We start from the raw sequence: 18665 nt of genomic DNA, 5'->3' as shown, positions 1-18665 counted from the left end.
TCTTTTGTGTGTGTTTATAGAGTGAGGAGGTGGTGGCAGTGGCGGCGGCGGCCTAGGAGAAGGTCCTTGGTCAATGTTAGGGGTGACTTATGGAAAAAAAGGAAATGGTTTACCTCAGAGAAGTAGCTGTCTAGGAAAGCCATATTCACACCACTTTCTCGGTATTCTTTTATTCCTCCAAATGTCTCTCTCCGTCCTGTTGTCCCATAGCCTGTAGTTGTCCCATAACCAAATGTAGTTCCATAGCCTTTTACTGCTCCAAGTCCTGTTGTTTCTTCAACTCCTGAACTCACTATTCCTCCATCACCATATTTAGTTGTGTAGATTTCTGATGACGATGATAATTCATTTATTTAAGTTAATTTATTCAAAGCAAAACAAAAGGACAAAAAGGGGCTGTATAATCAACCTGTCCCCAAGACCTGGGAGAATAACTAGCTCTTCAGTAGTTTCCTGAACAACATAAGGGTGGTAGCCACACAACTCTCTGGGGGGAGATTATTCCAGAGGGCAGGAATTGAAACAGAGTAGGCACAATTCCTGGGTCCTGCAAGATGATATTGTTTAATTGAGGGGACCCAGAGTGTACCCACCCTGCTGGCCCCAACCACACAGGAAGAAATAACTGGCGATAGGCAGTTTCTCAGGTAGCCAGGCCCTGTGCCTTGAAGGGCTGTAAAGGTGATAACTAGCACCTTGAATTGTACACCAAAGCCTACTAGTAACCAGTGCAGCTTGCAAAGCAGCAAGGTGATGCACACATAACATGATATCACCATCATTGCCTGTGCTGCCACATTCTGGACTGGCTGTAACTTCTGGATGGTCTTCAAGGACAGCCCCAAGCAGAGTGCATTACAGTAATCAAATTTAAGGTGACTAGGACATGAGTGACTGTCTGAAGGGGTTCCCAACCTAGAAAAGGGTACAACTGGCACACTAGGTGTACCTGTGTAAAGGATCTCTTGACCACAGCTTCTACCTGCTCTTTGAGCAGGAGCTGGGGGTCCAAGAGGACCCCTAAATTGCACACATCTCAAATGGGGAAGTGCAATCCCATGGAAAATCAGTGGGGGTGCAAATAAACACAGCTACTCAGTCTTGCCAGGATTGAGCCTGAGTCTGTTCCTCCCCATCCAGACCCACATAGCCTCCAGACACTGGGTCACTCACTCGGCCAGCCAGGTGTCAAGATATACAACTGGGCATCATCTGCATATTGATGATACCTGACCGCAAAATGGCAGATGACCTTACCCCGCATTTTCGTGAACAGAAAGGGAGAAAGTGTCAAGCCCTGTGGCACCCAACAAGTGAGGGGCTGTGGGCGAGATCTCTCCCTGTCAATTCCAATTGAGATCAGCCACAGAGAAAGGAGGAGAATCATAATAAAACAGTGATGATGATGATGATGATGATGATAATAATTATAGTATTGGTGATGATGATACATGATAGTTTCAAAGAACATTCTGTGAATATTACAGTCTAAGTGGTATAACAAGCACTCTGCTCCTATGTAGATGCTCTTTGTATAACAATTTTGTTAGCTATTAGACAATCTATGACCCACTGGATCATCATTTCAGAGATATTTCCTTACCTAAATAGAGAAACAGAATGGCCAAGAGCAAAAAAGCAGTGGGAATGGGAATGACTTTCCTATTTACTTTCCTTGTGGGAAGCTGGCAGGGAGTGTTGGAAATTATGATCACGTGAGTGTGGCAATGCAGCAGTGCTGAAGTGGACACAACTTTGCCAAATTTCAATCCCACAGGAGTAATGGGTCCTGGATGTTGGATGCATTCTGTAAGTTAGTCCACTTGAGGTAACTTGGTTCAAAAATTGTGCCCTACGATGTACCATTTTGCCCAACTGAAGGTTACAAACAATCAGACATGAGAATTTTAGTATATAGATGTGAAATTCACATGGACCCACAAAGTGATTCTATTTCCATAAATAATAAGAATTACATGTAGAAGAGTAAGGATAAATTCATCCTCCACTTTACTGCCATTTCTATCCCCATCAACTACCATATTTTGCCAGTTAAATTTTACTTTGTTTACCTGAAGAGTCTGCAAACTCCCCTTTACTTGCAGCAGTTACTGGTGCACAGATATTTGAAACATCCTGGAAAGAAAGCCCAACCTAATTTATTAAAATATACTTTTTAATAAGAAACATAAATTTAAGATAGAGATTATTTTACTCTGATTAGGAGAACTGCAAGTGTAATGGAAAATAATAGTTAGTCGGAATGGTACAAACAAGACCTTAAATTTGTGTGCATGTGCTGTATGCCTTAGTTTGATTATAGACTCTATTTCCCTGTGTGCAGTACTGCCAATGGATCATTCCAGTTTGGTGTCAACATATAAGTGATCTTGGCTTGGCTTTGAAGCTATTGGGGTTTGGACCTGATTAGTACTTGGATGGGAGACCACTGGGGCAAAACCAAACTGGAATAAGGCAACAACAAATCACTACTGTGAAGTTGTCGAAAAACGCTGAATGGTTATGTTTACACAGTGACCATGTGTGGGGCTTGATTTGATGTAAAGAGTACAGAAGATGATGTTGACAGATATATGCAGGATCTGTTGCCTAAGGCAAAAGAGGCTAAACATTTTTAAAGTCCAGAATGAGATAACATTTGGAAGCAGCTTAGTCAGAACTATAAGAAGGAGGAAGAGGTACAGCACAATCAGACTTGAGATTCTGTTGTTATTAATAAGATTCTGTTATTATACTGATCTCAATAAAAGTAGTGTTAGCCTTCTTGTGGGGTTGATTTCCTGCTCTGGTCTATCTAGTGCAGCTGACACTTGAGGGCAATTTTCCTGTGGCTGGGATAGCAGGATACCTTCTGAGGTTCAGACCCAAGTAGCAGGTTCATCACTAATAATCCTTTCTGGTCCTCCTCCTTGCTGATTCTGCCTATTCACCTGTCCTTTCTGAGTGCATGTCAGTGATAAAGCAATGGGAAGTGGGAAGTCTCCCCTCTTCTTTCTTAACAGGGTGCAGATTGGCCTCCTAGGTCATGAAAAAAAATGAAAGCGTACCACTTATGGAGAGTGGCAAGGAGGCTTCCTAGTCTAGGAAGGGGTAAAGATTTTCTGTAGTCAACTGCTAGCCCTTGGTCTTGGTGGTTGGGGATTTGGGGGACTTGGCCTAATGCATCTGTGGGGAGGGGGGCACCAGTTGGTAGATGCTGGAATAGTATGAATCTGCATGTAGATACACGGGAATATGCTTGTGCCTGTGTGTGTTTCAGTGATGAACTAACCCGGTCTTCAGGCTGTGCTCCTTCAATTCCCCAGGAATGGATAGCTCCTTCTGTGCATTCAGGCACAGGCTCAAATCCAGCTCCCACTCCACCAGCATGTCCAGAGCCAAGATAACCACAACAATCGCTCTGTGACATCAGAATTGGTACCACTGATAAACCAAACAAAAGAAAAAGTAATGTAGTTTTCATTAGTAGACTGAATATTTGGCCTGTATATAAATGGAAACACAATAACCTGAGACTATAGTCTATTTCTAGTCTGTTATTTCTGCTGAAGCCCTATAACCATTTCTGGAGGCTCTTGCTCCAGTTGCCCTTACAGGCTGAGTTGCCTGAGTAGATGTTTGGGCAGTTTTCTCAGCTGTGCTCCCCCAAGCTTTGAAAAGGATGCTTTTCCCGGAGAGGCACACCAGGCATCTACATTGCTGCTTTTTGGTGCTAGGCACATACTTCTTACACTTTAATTCCTACAGTGCAATGTTTTAATCATTTTATATCTGTTGTCTAGCCGTCACAATCACATTCTTAAATGAACAAACATTTTTCAGGATAATAGTGTTAAGACTTGAAGACTTTTGAAACGTATTATCAGCATGTGCATTTCCATTCAGCAGTTGATGCATCTCAAGGTTCCAAAGATGGGCATTTGTGAGCAGAACACTTTTTGACTGAGGGTTGTTTTTCTTTTTGCATGGAGAGGTTAAGACCAGGTTCACAGCAACATTCTAGTGTTGTCAGCCTACCCTACCAGTCAAAGTTTTAAGGGTGTAAACAATTGTTTTTGATTATTCCTCCTGAATGGAATCAAAAGGCATATTTTATAGAACCATTATATGCTGCAGCAAAATGTTGTATAGAAGAGGCCAAAGGTTTTATTATGTACGAAACATTTTTTAAAAAAAAAAACTAGGAATAAATCTACCCTTATAGAATACTTACACACAAATATTAATCCTCCGAGAAACATCAGGCCAATGGCAGCAGCACTAAGAGAAGTTTCTCCACTTTGTTGCCGTGGTCCTCCTAGGTCAATACTATGTCCACCAATGCCACCATGGACATGCGTGTCATCAGTACCACCTGTACCACCACCACCTCCAGCACCAGTGTCAATACCACCTCCACCTTCACCTTTACCACCTTCACCTCCACCTCCACCCCAGCTAGTGTCACCTGTTCCCCAGCCAGTGCCACCTGTTCCTCCACCTGTTCCTCCACTACCTGTTCCTCCACCACCTATTCCTCCACCACCTGCCCCTCCACTACCTGTTCCTCCACCACCTATTCCTCCACCACCTGTTCCTCCACCGACCATTCCTCCAGTACCCGTTCCTCCCCAACCAACAATTATAACTTTGACTCTTCTAGTGGCCATATTGACACACATTCTATTATGATCACAATGACAGGCTTGCAGAGGAACTACCAGTGGCCTTTGACAGCTTCTGCCACTGTTGTCAGTCACTTTGACTTGGACTTCATAAATTATGAACTCTATAGTGTTAGCAAACAGAGCTGCAGAAGTATCTGGAGGGAGAAATAAGGGAAAGCATTATATTAAGAACTCTGCTTTAGAATCTCTATAATTAAAATAGTTCATTCTCCTAAATAGTTATTGTGTATTTGTCTATAAAAATTCAAGGAAAAATGTCTTTAGCAGGGTAGGCATGACTATCTATCTATCTATCTATCTATCTATCTATCTATCTATCTATCATTTATTCATCTCCATTCCTATCTGGAATGATCACAAAGATGGTCTTCAACATTATACGTTTTCCCCTTCCTCCTCTCCCTTTGTCAGCCTTGCAGGGTAGGTAAGGTCAGGAAGCAGGAGTTTCTAGAAGTCCTGGAATGTACCTAATGTAGTTAGGGTATTGTAACAGAATCTTAAAAGTCCATCAAAGCTCCTCTCTACTTCAACTTATACATAGAACAATCAAGGCAGAGTTGTTTTGAGTTTCTTTCTCATGCTTTCTACTTTTCTAGGACTAAGGTATCTTTTCAGAATTGAACCTGACATTCTATCACAGCACTCACGCTCTTCTAAGCTCTATCTGAAGGATCTCTCAGGGGACTAATCGGAGGAAGGGGAACATGTATAATGTTGAATTTCACTACTGGGGTCTGTTCTGTTTTATAACAACAATAACAGTTGAAATACAGAGATTATGGAATAATGCAGCAGAAGTTTTCCCCATAATTATTGGAGTTTTAGGAGCTAGAATAATAGAATTGTCAAAAAAAAAAAGCTGAAAAAATAGAATTGTGTGACCTCACAAAATTTAGTTTACCCAAAACCACATATACATTATGTGTTACTCTTTGGACAATTCTTAGGCTTTGGGATAAAGCTTGAATTAACCCTAAATTACCGGCATGTGCTGAGCATGCTTCAAAAAATAAAATTCAAACACACACAAACATCTTCAGTCCATTGTAGCTGTATTGCTGTATCAGAAATACTTCGCAATTGAAAAAAGTGGTTTTGGTGGAGAAAGAAGAGAAAGTACTCAGCACTGCAATCATTATGTTGATCAAGGACATGGTGTGTGTGTGTGTGTGTGTGTGTGAGAGAGAGAGAGAGGGGAAGAACAGAGACTTCCTAGCAATTACTTTACAATTTAATAATTTAATTATTCAGAGTTACAAAAGGGGCACTTACATTAAATATGAGTTACATTATCTTGAACCATTGCATAGGGCCTTTGCCAAAGCAAGGTCTCAGTTTTCTATTTGTAATGGGCAGAAGGAAAAACTTTGAGGAGCAGGAGGAAGAGCTGCTATGAAGATAATTGTCAGATAAAAGAAATATGAGTCCAGGCCAAAACTGTAATCTGAGCAAGAACCTTAGACAAAACCCTCCCTAATTTTCATGAAGATAAAGGGAGGGCAGGGAGGAAGTGCATTCAGACTTGCAAGATTCTGTTACCATAACCTGATAATAAATGTAGTATTGGCTTGCATGACTTTGGTTTCCTAGTCTGGTTTACCTTGAAGGGCTGACACTAATTGACACAAATTATTTTTTTCTCCTTATTTTCAGATTGTTGACTATGTTTCCTCCTCCTCTAAGAATGAGTGAGACTAGGAATAATTGATGCCAGTGCCAGGCAGTGCTGGGATTTGTATATGATTGATGGATTAACCCTTGAAATTCAGATAGATCAATAATTAAAGTCAATAAAACATACCAGTTAAAATATAATCCCCAGAGCTATTTCATTATTTTGGGTTTCCTTGTATGGTCCTATTTATTGTCTTATTGCCTATAATGAATGGAGGAAATCTAGCTTGACAAAAGATTCAAGAAGAAGAAAGGGAGGGAGGTGTCGTGCAGCTGTCTGAAATGAACATTTGACCTCAAGACCTCTTTAAAAAGCCGAGGCTACCACCAATGGATTCGTGTGTGCAACTGTGGGATGCACATATTCCACATGTGAGAAGAATGTTGGATGCTCCCCAGCAAGAACAGGTGTGAAGGGGAGGGTTGGGAAGAAGAACATATTTATTAAGATGGGAAAATCCTGAACATGTAATTTCACTCACCATTTACTATTCTGATACTCCATGAGCTGCCTTCAGGCTGAGCCACTATGCTAAATGTAAAGGGTGGTCCATATGGAGAACTATCCAGATCTTTAGCTGTGATCACCACTGTTGGATTGTCCATACAAACTCTCCTGATCTCCTCAGTCACAACAGGACAGTTATCATTGACATCTTGAATAGTAAGCACAATAGTACCAGTGGCTGTTGTGTAAGGGCTGTCTGCAGTAAAAAATACCCATAAGGGAATTAGGTAAATGTCATCACACAATAATTTATGTTGCACAAGTACAATAAACTCAGTACATAAATAGGATCCCAAGGAACATCTGGGAAAATTAATTTGAGCAGACTAGGAAATGATGGGAAAGAAAGGGACAGCTTTTAATGGCTGAATGGCAGAATGGCACAAGTAATTTTACATGTATCTTTCAGAATGAAGGATAATTTAAAAGATTCTCCTTCAGTTATAAAATCTGAGGATAACACTAAAAGCATATAAGAGCAGAATCCAGAGTCTGTCAGCTCTCTAAGTATACAGCAAAGCACTGATAAAGTTGAAAGGTGTGGCCAGAAGTGGTGGTGGTTCTCCCAACTCAATTTTGTTTGTGTCCCTATGCAGCTGAGCAGCATACTGTTAGACAATACCGTTTCATGGCTGGCTCGGGAATTCTGGGAGTTGAAGTCCACACATCTTAAAGTTGCCAAGTTTGAGAAACACTGATATAGAGATTTAAAACAACCAGCAAAATCTCTGTTCCAGATGTTTAGAGGAAATATTTACTTTTTTCTTCTATTTAAAACTTACATAGGGCACTTTCCCACTTGGTCAAAACAGCTAGGGCTATAAAAATCTGGAATAATTCAATATTTCTAAGCATGTGTTAGCTATAGATTTCAACTTCTTATGAGCAATAATGAATATTAAAACAAAATCCATGTTCTTACCTACAGTAACAGCAAGTACCTCTGCTGTGTATACCCCATTGACTACATAAATTGATTCTCGATCGATAGATTTCTTAAAAGTAATGACAGCAGTTCGGGGATTGATTTGAAACCAGGCAGCAGGATCACGTCCCATCTCATACCTGTGTTTTGAACAAGAGAAATGCTTAGCGTGAGTTATAAATGCTAAAATAGTGGCAGATACCAGACTTTTGCTAATGTAATGTCAGGACCAGCCCAAGAACAAGGACGAGTCAGTGTATTCCACACTCCAGTTCTTTGTTTGCTCTCACTGTACAGACAGAATCTTGCCAGACTAAAGTTACCCTAACTAACCTAAGGGGAAATAACCGAAGAGGCTCTAGGGCGGGGCCACCCTGAACTTCTTTACTTTCCCACCAACGCTGTCCAGACTGTGAGTCCTCTTATCTCCTCAGAATGTGCTCCCTCCTTCCTGAAAATCAGCAGCAGTGCTGAAATCCACATCACCCCCCTTCAGTGACACATTCCATCATGTGTGCACTGTCCAATTGGACTCAGTAACTTTTACATGAGAGGAAGACTTCTGACAGTTGCAGTCCTAGCAGTCCCAGGGTGCTACCTGTAGAAAACATTTTTTTAAAAATAGCAGAGGTATAAAATGTATTCCGTTTTCTCTCTGTCAAAGTACCAGCTAATAAGCCCACTGAATACTCACACTGAAGCATTCAGCGTTGCACTATTGCAAGTAATATTTGGAAATGTGGAAGATTCTAATGTAAGTTTTTTGCAACAAGGCCTCAAGATATCTGCAACACTGGTAATGGCTGAATACCAATTCTGGACTCACTGGCTACATTTTGCCATGACATATTGAGCCCCACACTAGTCAGGCACAATTTAGCTTAGAATCTTGAGTGAACATAGTACTTGTGGTTGATTTATGGTGAACAGCCAGTTTTTTGGATTTCAGAAATAAAAGATCTAAATACATACTTAAAACCATATAAAAGCGTAATTCATTGATGGAAGACAAAATGGAAGAAGTAGAGAAAACTCTGCTTAAGGGGTTGACTTTTGGTATCCTAAGCAACTGGTTATTTCTTCCAATTAGACTGCTTTGATCTGGCTGAATCCATAAGCTTCAGGCCAAAGGCTATCTTACCGGATATTTGTAGCAACTTTTCCAGTATCCTGATCAATGGCTTGGAATGTCCCAACCTTATAAGTAAGTATAGTTTCACTTGTTAAGCTCTCAGATGCAGTAACCGTCAGTGAAGCTGGACTAAATGCTGGTCCCTCAAGTACATTAGTTATTTGTACGGCAATTGGGGTTGCAGGAGATCGATAAAGATGAACCACAGAAGAGTGGAAAGGAGCGACATTTCGCACACCAATATTAAGGTTTATTAATGAAAATTGTTCATAATCAATTTCCTAAAATAAAGAAATGGCATTATGAATTTTTCATTTGAATTAAAATATCCCCTAAACATATTGTATATATTCATCATTCAGGAGTACATTATATGTGTTGCATGTGCACATGCCACAAATGCACACACAGAACAAAGAATTCACCTGTCTCTTAATTTAATACTACATCCAGATATATGGAAGATAGTCTATAATCATGCAGAATAACATCTCAGATCAGCCAAGAATAGGAAGAAATCATTTCTGATGTACAGCCAAGCATTCAAAAACTTCTAAGAACAAATGAGGAGGTCAGATTGGAGATTCTACTGAATATTAAAAAGATCAATACCACTGAAATCAAATATCACCAGGAAACAAATTCACGCCATTAGGGATATGAAGTTACTATTATCCCCAAATGGATAGGATAAATTAGTGATAAAATTCAGAACATGTTTCATCCTGAAATATAGAGAAAAATGTGAAAGGACTCTGGTAAAGATCAAGAAAGAAACACCTTATCAAATAATCATATATTTCAAAAGACAAATGATGGGTTTTTTCTATATACATCAACCAGGATTCATAACAGCTTGCCCCCAAAGGTTAGGTATACCTCTACCCTGATGATGTTCCAGAAAATGAAGAAAGAAATTAGTCAAGAGCTCATTTGGACTTGTGTGATTGCAGTTACGGATTTACTTATAATTGTTAATACTTCTGTTTCTATTTATTGGTTTGATATACTGATTTTATGGGTGTTTAATTTTAGATGTTGTAGACTGCCTAACATTGGAAGAATATGTGGCATATAAATGTTAGTTATCATAGTATTATTATTAGTAGTAATAAATTTGACAACACATTAATAAACAGGCCAGACAAAAAAAGCAATATTAGATAATAATAGAGCCAGTTTGGTCTAGTGGTTAAGGCAACGGGCTAGAAACCAGGAGACTGAGAGTTCTAGTCCCACCTTAGGCATGAAAGCCAGCTGGGTGACTTTGGGCCAGTGACTCTCTCTCAGCCCAACTCACCTCACAGGGTTGTTGTCATGGGGAAAATAGGAGGAGGAAGGAGTATTAGGTATGTTTGTCACTTTGAGTTATTTATAAAAATAATAAAGGTGGGATAGAAAAATAAATAAATAAAATAAATAGAATAAATATTCAACCAAAAGAAGTTCAACATCTGTGCCGTGTCCTTCAAAATAATGGATACAGCAGAAATGATGTAACTGGAGCAAAGAAAGTATGAACAGTATGCAAACCTGCCATACATCTCAGTTGTGGCTGAGAGGATGAGAAAAATTATAAACAAGAAAGGTACGAGGGTAAGATTCAGGATGATGATACAACATGAAGATACAACAATTGCTACTTAATAAGGGTAAATGGAAAATTGAGAACTTGCATAATTGCCAGAATGGGGACAGTTACTTCAAACAAACTGAACAATCCGCAGAATGCAGAATTAAAGAACAAGAAGGGAATTGGCTTTGCCAGAGGCAAAGCAAGTATGACAAAAAAGATTTGCATCCTGATAAGGTACAACAGATATTTCCTGGCAATTATTAGAAAGGGAACAAACATTTAAAAACTGCAGGATCATTTAAATAAGAAGGAAAGCTATTGACTGTCATCTAAGTGGTGGTCAGTGTTTGATTGTGAGTTCTCCATACCACAGAATTCAGGCAATATACAAGGACACTGTCCTTATATATCGCAATATTGATTGCTGAGTTCATTTTCAGATTATCTATGAAAAAGCTAGCAGCACAGCCAGTGATAGCAGTACTTATTTTATCTCACATGGCATTATTGGAAGTCATTTCATTGATAAAAGGAACTATTGAAATACAAAGCATAATGAAACCAGGGACTTCTGGGAAGGGATCAAAAAAGTCATGATGGTAAGCATGACTGTGTGATTGAAACCCCACCCAGATTACAGAGTAATTTATAGTTTAAAACTAAAAATGCAGCATTTGCTGGCTTGATGATGACGACAAAGATGATCATATTCACCAAAAGATTTTGATGATTGCAAGATTGATGTTGGCCTCACCGGGTAAATCAGATGGAATCATATCCAGATGAACTAAATCTACTGTTAAGCTACATGACAGAATCTTGCAAGTATGAAAGTACAATTCTCCCCCTGCCCCCCCCCCCCCGTCTCCTTTGCAGCCTGAGAAACTAGGAAGGGTCTCTTCTGAGCCTTTTGCCCCACTCACTATCTAGTTGCGAGCTATGCTGTTTCTTTTCTGACTATTGCCTTGGCAGTGTCTCTTCGCCCAGTCTCCCAAGGAGTTTCCCACTTACTAGTACATCCACTGCTTGTATCACATAAAAGAGGATTTAACAACCAATTTAGTCCTTGTTGATTCACAATGAAAGGTATACAATGACACAGTTTGGGAAAGACTGCAGTAGTGAGCTAGATGATTTTCCAGTTTTAAAAAAAAAACCTTACCCAGGTGTTCTTCTGGGCACTACTTTATAAACAAAATGCCAGGGGAGATGATTGATTTATCACACACTCAGAATCAAAATTTGAGTTTCAACAATAGTAAAAGAATATTTGAAATTCATACCTTTACCACATTCAGGATACCTTCATTAGTTGTTCTGTCTATTGTGATCTCAAAGTTGTGGTTCTCATTTCCAGAGATAAAGTAAAATTCTGCAAACCAGTTATCTGTAAATTCTTGATCTGCATCAAAAACTTGTATCCTCAGCAGCTCCTGACTCAGTGAATTTTCTAGAATTGATACTGAAAACTAGAAGAGAAAGAACATCACAACTGGCAATGAAGACATGTATTAGATTCCCATCAGCCTGAAAAAAAATTGTGTACTATTGTCACTTTGATTTCAAACTTGCTATAAATACTAAGCATCCACTACTGTTCTTGTATGATAAGGTTATGATATTCAGGGTAGTTGTACCTCATGAATACTTATTGGGTAATGCACAAAAACACACGGATAAACAAGATAACTACAGGAGAAGTGTTTTTAACCTGTAGAAGTGAAGACATTTTTTAACGTTGGGGAATACACTTGAGGACAGCTGTACTGTAAAACAGCAGTTCCCAACCTTTTGGGCACTAGGGACCAGTTTCATGGAAGACAATTTTTCCATGGACCAGGAGGTGGGGATGGTTCTGGGATGATTCAAGCGCTTCCTCTTTTTCTCAACCTTTTATTCTTTTTTCTTTGCGCTGTTTGGAGATAGCAGCCAATGGGCTTGCTTTCTTTGACAGGAGGCGGAGCTCAGATGGTAATGAGAGCAATGGGGAGCGGCTGTAAATACTCAGGCTGTAAATTCACTCGCTCATCCACTGCTCACCTTCTGCTGTGTGGCCCGGTTCCTAACAGGCCACAGACCAATACCGGTCTGCGGCCTGGGGGTTGGGGAGCCCTGCTGTAAGAGGTAATCGGGTAAGACACAATTCAAGCATGTCCTTAAACATATGATGGGTTGGGCTTATGCTGTGTTGGGCTATGGAGCTTCACTTTGCTATTGTAAAATTTACATATAATTTCTTTTAGATATTTGTTTATGCTGCCTAAATTGGATGGAATGAGCCTCTAAGAGCATACAGCTTTATACATCAAGGGCTATTCACTGTAGACCCAAAACAGCAGTGTGACCCCATTCCTGGCATGTGTCTTCAAGAGAATAGAATGAATAAATGTAATGAACTCAAAGATCATCCTTAGCTGGTTATAGTGCTCCTACCTGCTCGCTTTTCTTTTTATCCATCATACTGTAAGAATAACTGATAGAATTCAGTAATTTCCTCTCTTCATTTTTCTCTTTACTTTTATTGGGCAGCAGCTATGTTGTCACTCATGATGACAGCACAACTTCCCAAATTACATTGTAATTCCTAACTAGTTCATACAGAGAACAGATGAATTGCTAAAATTCTCCATGGGCTGTCCTACTTCAATATTTGGAGAAATAAATAGCATTTTTTGATGTTCTTCAGTTTTTAAGAGTAATACTACCTACGAATAAACAACTACAATGTCAGGAAGAAGAATCTAGCCTTCTACTGTAAGTTTTGTGTTATCTGTATAATTTGTTTTAGTGAAAAAGTTCATTTATTGGCTCCCTGTGGGAATGGCGGACTGAACGGCTGTGCCTGTGGGTTCAGGGGTCAGAGCTGACAATGTGGTAACTTTTTTCGGGCTCAGGCAGGTTTTTCTGAAGCCCAGAAACATTCTCCGGATAAAGGAGAATACCTGGAATTATCCCATCTGCCCTCCAGATGGCTGCTTGCAGCCAGAAGATCACAAACAGCATTTCATGTTTGACTGGTAAGAACCAGCTGGGAGGTGGGGACTTCATCACTTTCCAAGCTGCACTGCAGCCCTAAAGGGATACTAAGACTGCCACCCCATTTCTAAATCACCAATTTGTATTTTTTTTAAAGTATATGTACTCCAAGAGAGGCTTTATACAGCGAGGAGGAGCTGGTTCTCTTGATGCTTAACTTTATTTTTGGAATTACTTTTTAAAATTTTTTTTCAAGTTTTGGACTTCATTTTCCTTCCAAATATAAAGGAGGATTGAGAGTAAACAATTGTCTTCCTGTTATTATTTTTGTATTAAATTTGAAGATATTAGCATTTTCCTACACATTGAATTGGCTGATTTGAACCTTCAGTTTTCTGTTTTCACTTTCCTTTGAGAACTGTCTGCTATCTCACTTTCACTTTACGTAAACACACTTTGGAACACTTCCATATCTTTGACTTTTGCTGGTTAAGCTCCTAGGGGGTGTTATAATTTACTGCATGAGGCATGGAGGATTTCAAACAGATTCTTTCTGACTTCCACCAAGATTTTAAACAGATTTCTTCTGACTTCTATCAAGCTTTTATGCAAGATATCCAGGACATTGTGGAAAATATGAGACCTAAAATGTGCCATCAGGTTGGGGATGTGGTGGATGAAATTGAGGAATTCAAGAGCGATAGAAAGGTATTTTTGAAGACTGAGATTGGGATTTTTATCAAGATGCTGGATGAAGATTGGATAGTGGAGTTGGAGAAATCTAAGAGAGAGAGTGATCTGCAAGCCATAAGTAAAATTGATCTCTTGGTGGAATGCCATGAAAAGAACCTGGAATCTTTGAGGGGGGCAGTTGGGCTGTTTGATTCTTTCAAGAAGAAACCCCTGTGGGGGTATGTAACTGCTCTGGTTTATTTTGAAGCGGGATAAGAGTTGAAGAATGTTCATCTGGTTTGCTTTAAGGATTTGATGGATGCTATTTGCCTTTAAAGATTTGGATTTACTGTTTTAAATTGGCTTTGTTTTTTGGGTTTATTAAGATGAAAATTATTAAAACTGTTGTATTAGGGTTAAAGAATGTTTATCTGGTTTGCTTTAAGGCTTTGATGTTATTCACTTTTAAAGATATGGAATTACTGTTTTGAATTGTCTTTGTTTATTGGGTTTATTAAGATTGGGATTATTAAAACTGTATTATTGAGTATAATAGCAGACAACTTATGTGCTTTTTAATTTGATTCTTATAATAGTAGAGAGAAATGCATAGAATAGTGGTAGGAAGGGAATTAAATAGGTGTTGTCCTTTGGAGGGGAGAAAGATGTTTAGGAGGTTTATATGAACTTTTTTCCTTTATTTTAATATAAGGGGAAGGAGTAATTGTGATTTTTATTATGTGTTAAAGTGGAATGACTTACAGAAATTATGTGGTGTTTTGGTTTAATATAAAGTAAGAGATTGATTATGGAAATTTTTGTATATCCTTGCTGTTAAAAGTCAGAAGCCACATCTTTTTGTAAATTTGAAAAAAAATTCTCTTGTGTTTCCACGCTTTTTTAGTTTTTCTTTCTTTCTTTGTAGTTTATGTTTTTCTGTAGTTTTTATTCTTCTCTTGAATCTTAATAAAATTTACTATATAAAAAAAGTTCATTTAGAGATGTGGAAACAGCACTACCTCCCTAGATATATTCATGACAGCTTCACTGATTCTCTTCCTATGTATTTTTTCATCAGGTTCTGGGCTAGAAACGAGGAGTCTGTGAGTTCTAGTCCCACCTTAGGCATGAAAGCTGGCTGGGTGACCTTGGGCCAGTCACTCTCTCTCAGCCCAACTCGGTGCAATGTAGACTAGCCTCCTCATGGTACACCCTGGGCAACATGACTTGTCATGGCTAAATAGTCTACACATCTGGCTGCTGGACCTCACAAGGATTTCCCAGCAAGAAAAAGCAGCACGAACACCAAACTGCTATGCCATACGATTTAAAAATCAGAATATAATTTTACACATGGTTACCCAACAATGAACATCAATTTTCATTGGGTGTTGATCCACCAAGGAGATGTAGCCAGTCCCGTCTGTTTTAGAAGTCAGACCATATTTTATATAATTTACGATTCTTTCAAAAATTATTTTCATGTGATTTATGTTAGCCACTTCTTTAAAAAATACCTATAATATTTAATGCATGAAGAAGTCCTAAACTTTTAAGCCACGGACTTTGGTCTAGGAAGTTGTCGGCTTACCTAGGTTAATTCTGATACCATAGCCAATACTGCATTATAAAATTTTTGCCTTCAGCAAAAATTGGATTGAGCTCTTAAATTATTTTCTCTCCTTTGGAAACGAAAGGAGCTAGGAAATCATATTGGTCCTCAAGATGGTTAGGAAATAATGGTGGAAGCCTCTATTTTACTCAAGTCTTTCCCTCAGTGGTAGCTGGGGGAAAGACTGAAAACAGGATATTGTGTAAGTAGAATATGGAAGAATTGGCTTTGGGTCCACTGAATCTAAAACTACTCCTTTTCTGGAAATGGATCTGTTGATTTCCACTAATCCTGCACAGCAGTTAGTGAGAGTGGAAGAATAATTATAAAACCAAGAATTACCAAACTGAAAAGAAACTAATTATGGATCACACTGGCTATCAGTAAGCTTACCGAGCTTTGTGAAAGAGTAGGAAAATTATCATTTACATCCTGAACTTTAACCTGACATAAACATTCTGATGATATTCCATATGGCCCTCCATTCCTGTCTGTGGCTTTCACAACCAGAGTATATTGACTTTGTTCCTAAAGAAAATATGGGAAAGAAGAAACAGAAGAAAGGGGGAATAACATGACAAATGCTTTAAAAATCACATAAATAATAAGGAACATTAGTATAAGACAGAGCTTTAAATGTTAAATAATAAAGAACGTTAGTCTAACACAAAAATAAAAAATAAAAAGTTAACTAAAATAAAAAACATTAAAAACAAATTAAGACCATAAAACATAATCTGCAGGAGAGTACAATGCATACAATTACTAGCAGTATAACCAACTCAGAGGCTCCACACCACCAGCAGATCCCCAGGCATGATGAGAAAATCATGTCTTAAGAAGTTTCCAAAAGGCCAGCAGGTCAGGGCCAGTCTAACCTCAGAGGGAATGAGGAAACCTAGGGTTCTGTGAGAGGTCACTAAGGGTTCTTCGGGAGATCATGATTTATTTAAAATATTGTTTCAAATTCAGACAGCTTCACATTAAAGAGGTAAGTTTCATTCTTTATTTTTAGTTTAAAAACACTGTTAATATATATATACAGGTCTAAACATGATATGGATATAATAATTTTGTAACTGCTGGCTTATATTTGAGCCTGAATGTGCAAGGCCTGAAAAATATTTCAAGGGTTCCTCCAGGGTCAAAAAGTTGAGAAAGGCTGTTCCAAAGGGTGGGTGCTGGGGCAGAAAAGGCTCTTCTCCTGGGTCCCGTCAGATGACATTCCTTAGTAGACAGGACCCGTAATATGTCTCTCCTGCCAGATCTGATGGGATGGGTAGATGTAATGGAGAGGCGGTCCCTCAGATAACCTGGCCCATGCCATGTAGGGCTTTAAAGGTCAAAACCAGCATCTTGAATTGAACCTGGAAGCAAACTGGCAACCAATGCAAGTTGTAGAGCAAAGGTGTAAAGTGCACTGATCAAGGAACATAGATAACTGCCCACACTGCTGCATTTTACACCAGCTGTAGCTTCCAGATCATCTTCAAGGACAGCCCCATGTAGAGCATTACAGTAATCCATTCTGGAGGTATCCAGGGCATGAGTGACTGAGAGAAGAGCCTCCTTATCCACAAATGGATGCAACTAGTGCAGAACCTGAAGTTGCACAAAGGCCTTCCTAGCCACAACTGCCACCTGCTCATTGAGCAGGACTCGTGGATCCAGAAGGACCCTCAGTTTGTGCACAGGGTCTGTTTGGGCCAGTGAAACCCTCTCCAGCACCAAAGATGGTAAGTTCCCAGAACCTGAAGGCCCTAAAACCCAAAGTCACTCAGTCTTGCCAAGGTTGACCTGAAGCCTGTTGTTCCTTATCCAAACCCCCACAGCCTCCCGACACCAGGACAGGACATCATCAGTATCACTTAGTTTGCCAGGAGTAGAGATGTACAACCAGATATCATCAGCATAGTGATGATACCTCACCCCATAGGAATGGGTGACCTCACCCAGTGGCTTCATGTACATGTTGAACAGGAGTGGAGACAGTACCAAAACCTGTGGAAACTCAGAGTAGGGGCCAAGGGCTGGATCTCTTGCTCCCAATCAACACTGACTGAAACCAGCCCAGAGGAAGGAAGAGAACCAGCACAATACAGTGCCACACAACCCCAACCCTGGAGCCAGTCCAGAAGGATACCATGGTTGATGCCATTGAAGGCTGCTGAGAGATTGAGAAGAGCAAGAATGTTTTTTTCTTAGTCATTTTCATTACATACTGTTTGCTTGCAACAGTTATTGAGATTCCAGAAACCTTACTTATTTTGAAAGTATTTATTCATTTATTTAACAAACTTATATAGCTGTCCATCCACCAGAAGGAATTCTGGGTGGTGAATAGAACAAAAATACAGAACACTAAAAAAGACCATTTGAAAACAATAAACAACATTGAGGCCCTGATGAAACTCATATTCATCCATCCGCCATCCCATGCCAGTTCTATCAACATCCTGCCCACAGAATATTCTATTTTCCCAACAACTAATATTTTCCTCCAAAAGGTTTTTCTTCTCTGTTTTGTTTTTACCTCTCTATCAAGAGCTTTTGCAATGTGAAGTTCTCCGTTCTCTGTGTTCAAGATAAACAGTAATGGACCTCCAGGATTCTGGCTTTCAATCTTGTAGGCAATTTTGGAATTTAAATTATTTGGCTCATCAGCATCTGTAGCAGTTATTTTCATTACAAACGTAGCTGGAAGGAATGGAAAGACAAAAGGGAGCAAAAGCTGCAGATATTAAGATATTAAAATTATAGAGCACCATCATTTATGAAATCTCTAATTTAGTTTGCTTACAAAGAAGAAACCAGCTTGATTGATAACTGGCAAATAGTGGGAGAAAATGTAGAAGCAGTGAAAGACTTTGTATTTCTAGGTGCGAAGATTACTGCAGATGCT

At 39.3% G+C, this 18665-nt stretch overlaps 1 protein-coding gene across 1 annotated transcript in view; it reads right to left on the bottom strand.

Annotated features, from left to right (window-relative positions):
* LOC134494197 (desmoglein-1-like) overlaps window positions 1-18665 on the bottom strand; it is a 38590-nt gene that overhangs the window by 1695 nt on the left and 18230 nt on the right. Inside the window, exons 6-15 of the mRNA XM_063299221.1 lie at window positions 18297-18460; window positions 16157-16291; window positions 11787-11972; window positions 8937-9208; window positions 7793-7935; window positions 6845-7066; window positions 4235-4822; window positions 3293-3444; window positions 2073-2136; window positions 114-328 (exon numbers count right to left, since the gene is read on the bottom strand). Of these exons, the coding sequence (XP_063155291.1) occupies window positions 114-328; window positions 2073-2136; window positions 3293-3444; window positions 4235-4822; window positions 6845-7066; window positions 7793-7935; window positions 8937-9208; window positions 11787-11972; window positions 16157-16291; window positions 18297-18460 (2141 nt within the window). The remainder of the gene's footprint in view (window positions 1-113; window positions 329-2072; window positions 2137-3292; window positions 3445-4234; window positions 4823-6844; window positions 7067-7792; window positions 7936-8936; window positions 9209-11786; window positions 11973-16156; window positions 16292-18296; window positions 18461-18665) is intronic.

This window comes from Candoia aspera, chromosome 3, assembly GCF_035149785.1.
Source record: "Candoia aspera isolate rCanAsp1 chromosome 3, rCanAsp1.hap2, whole genome shotgun sequence".
NCBI lineage: Eukaryota > Metazoa > Chordata > Lepidosauria > Squamata > Boidae > Candoia > Candoia aspera.
This window is presented reverse-complemented; position numbering and strand designations above follow the sequence as displayed.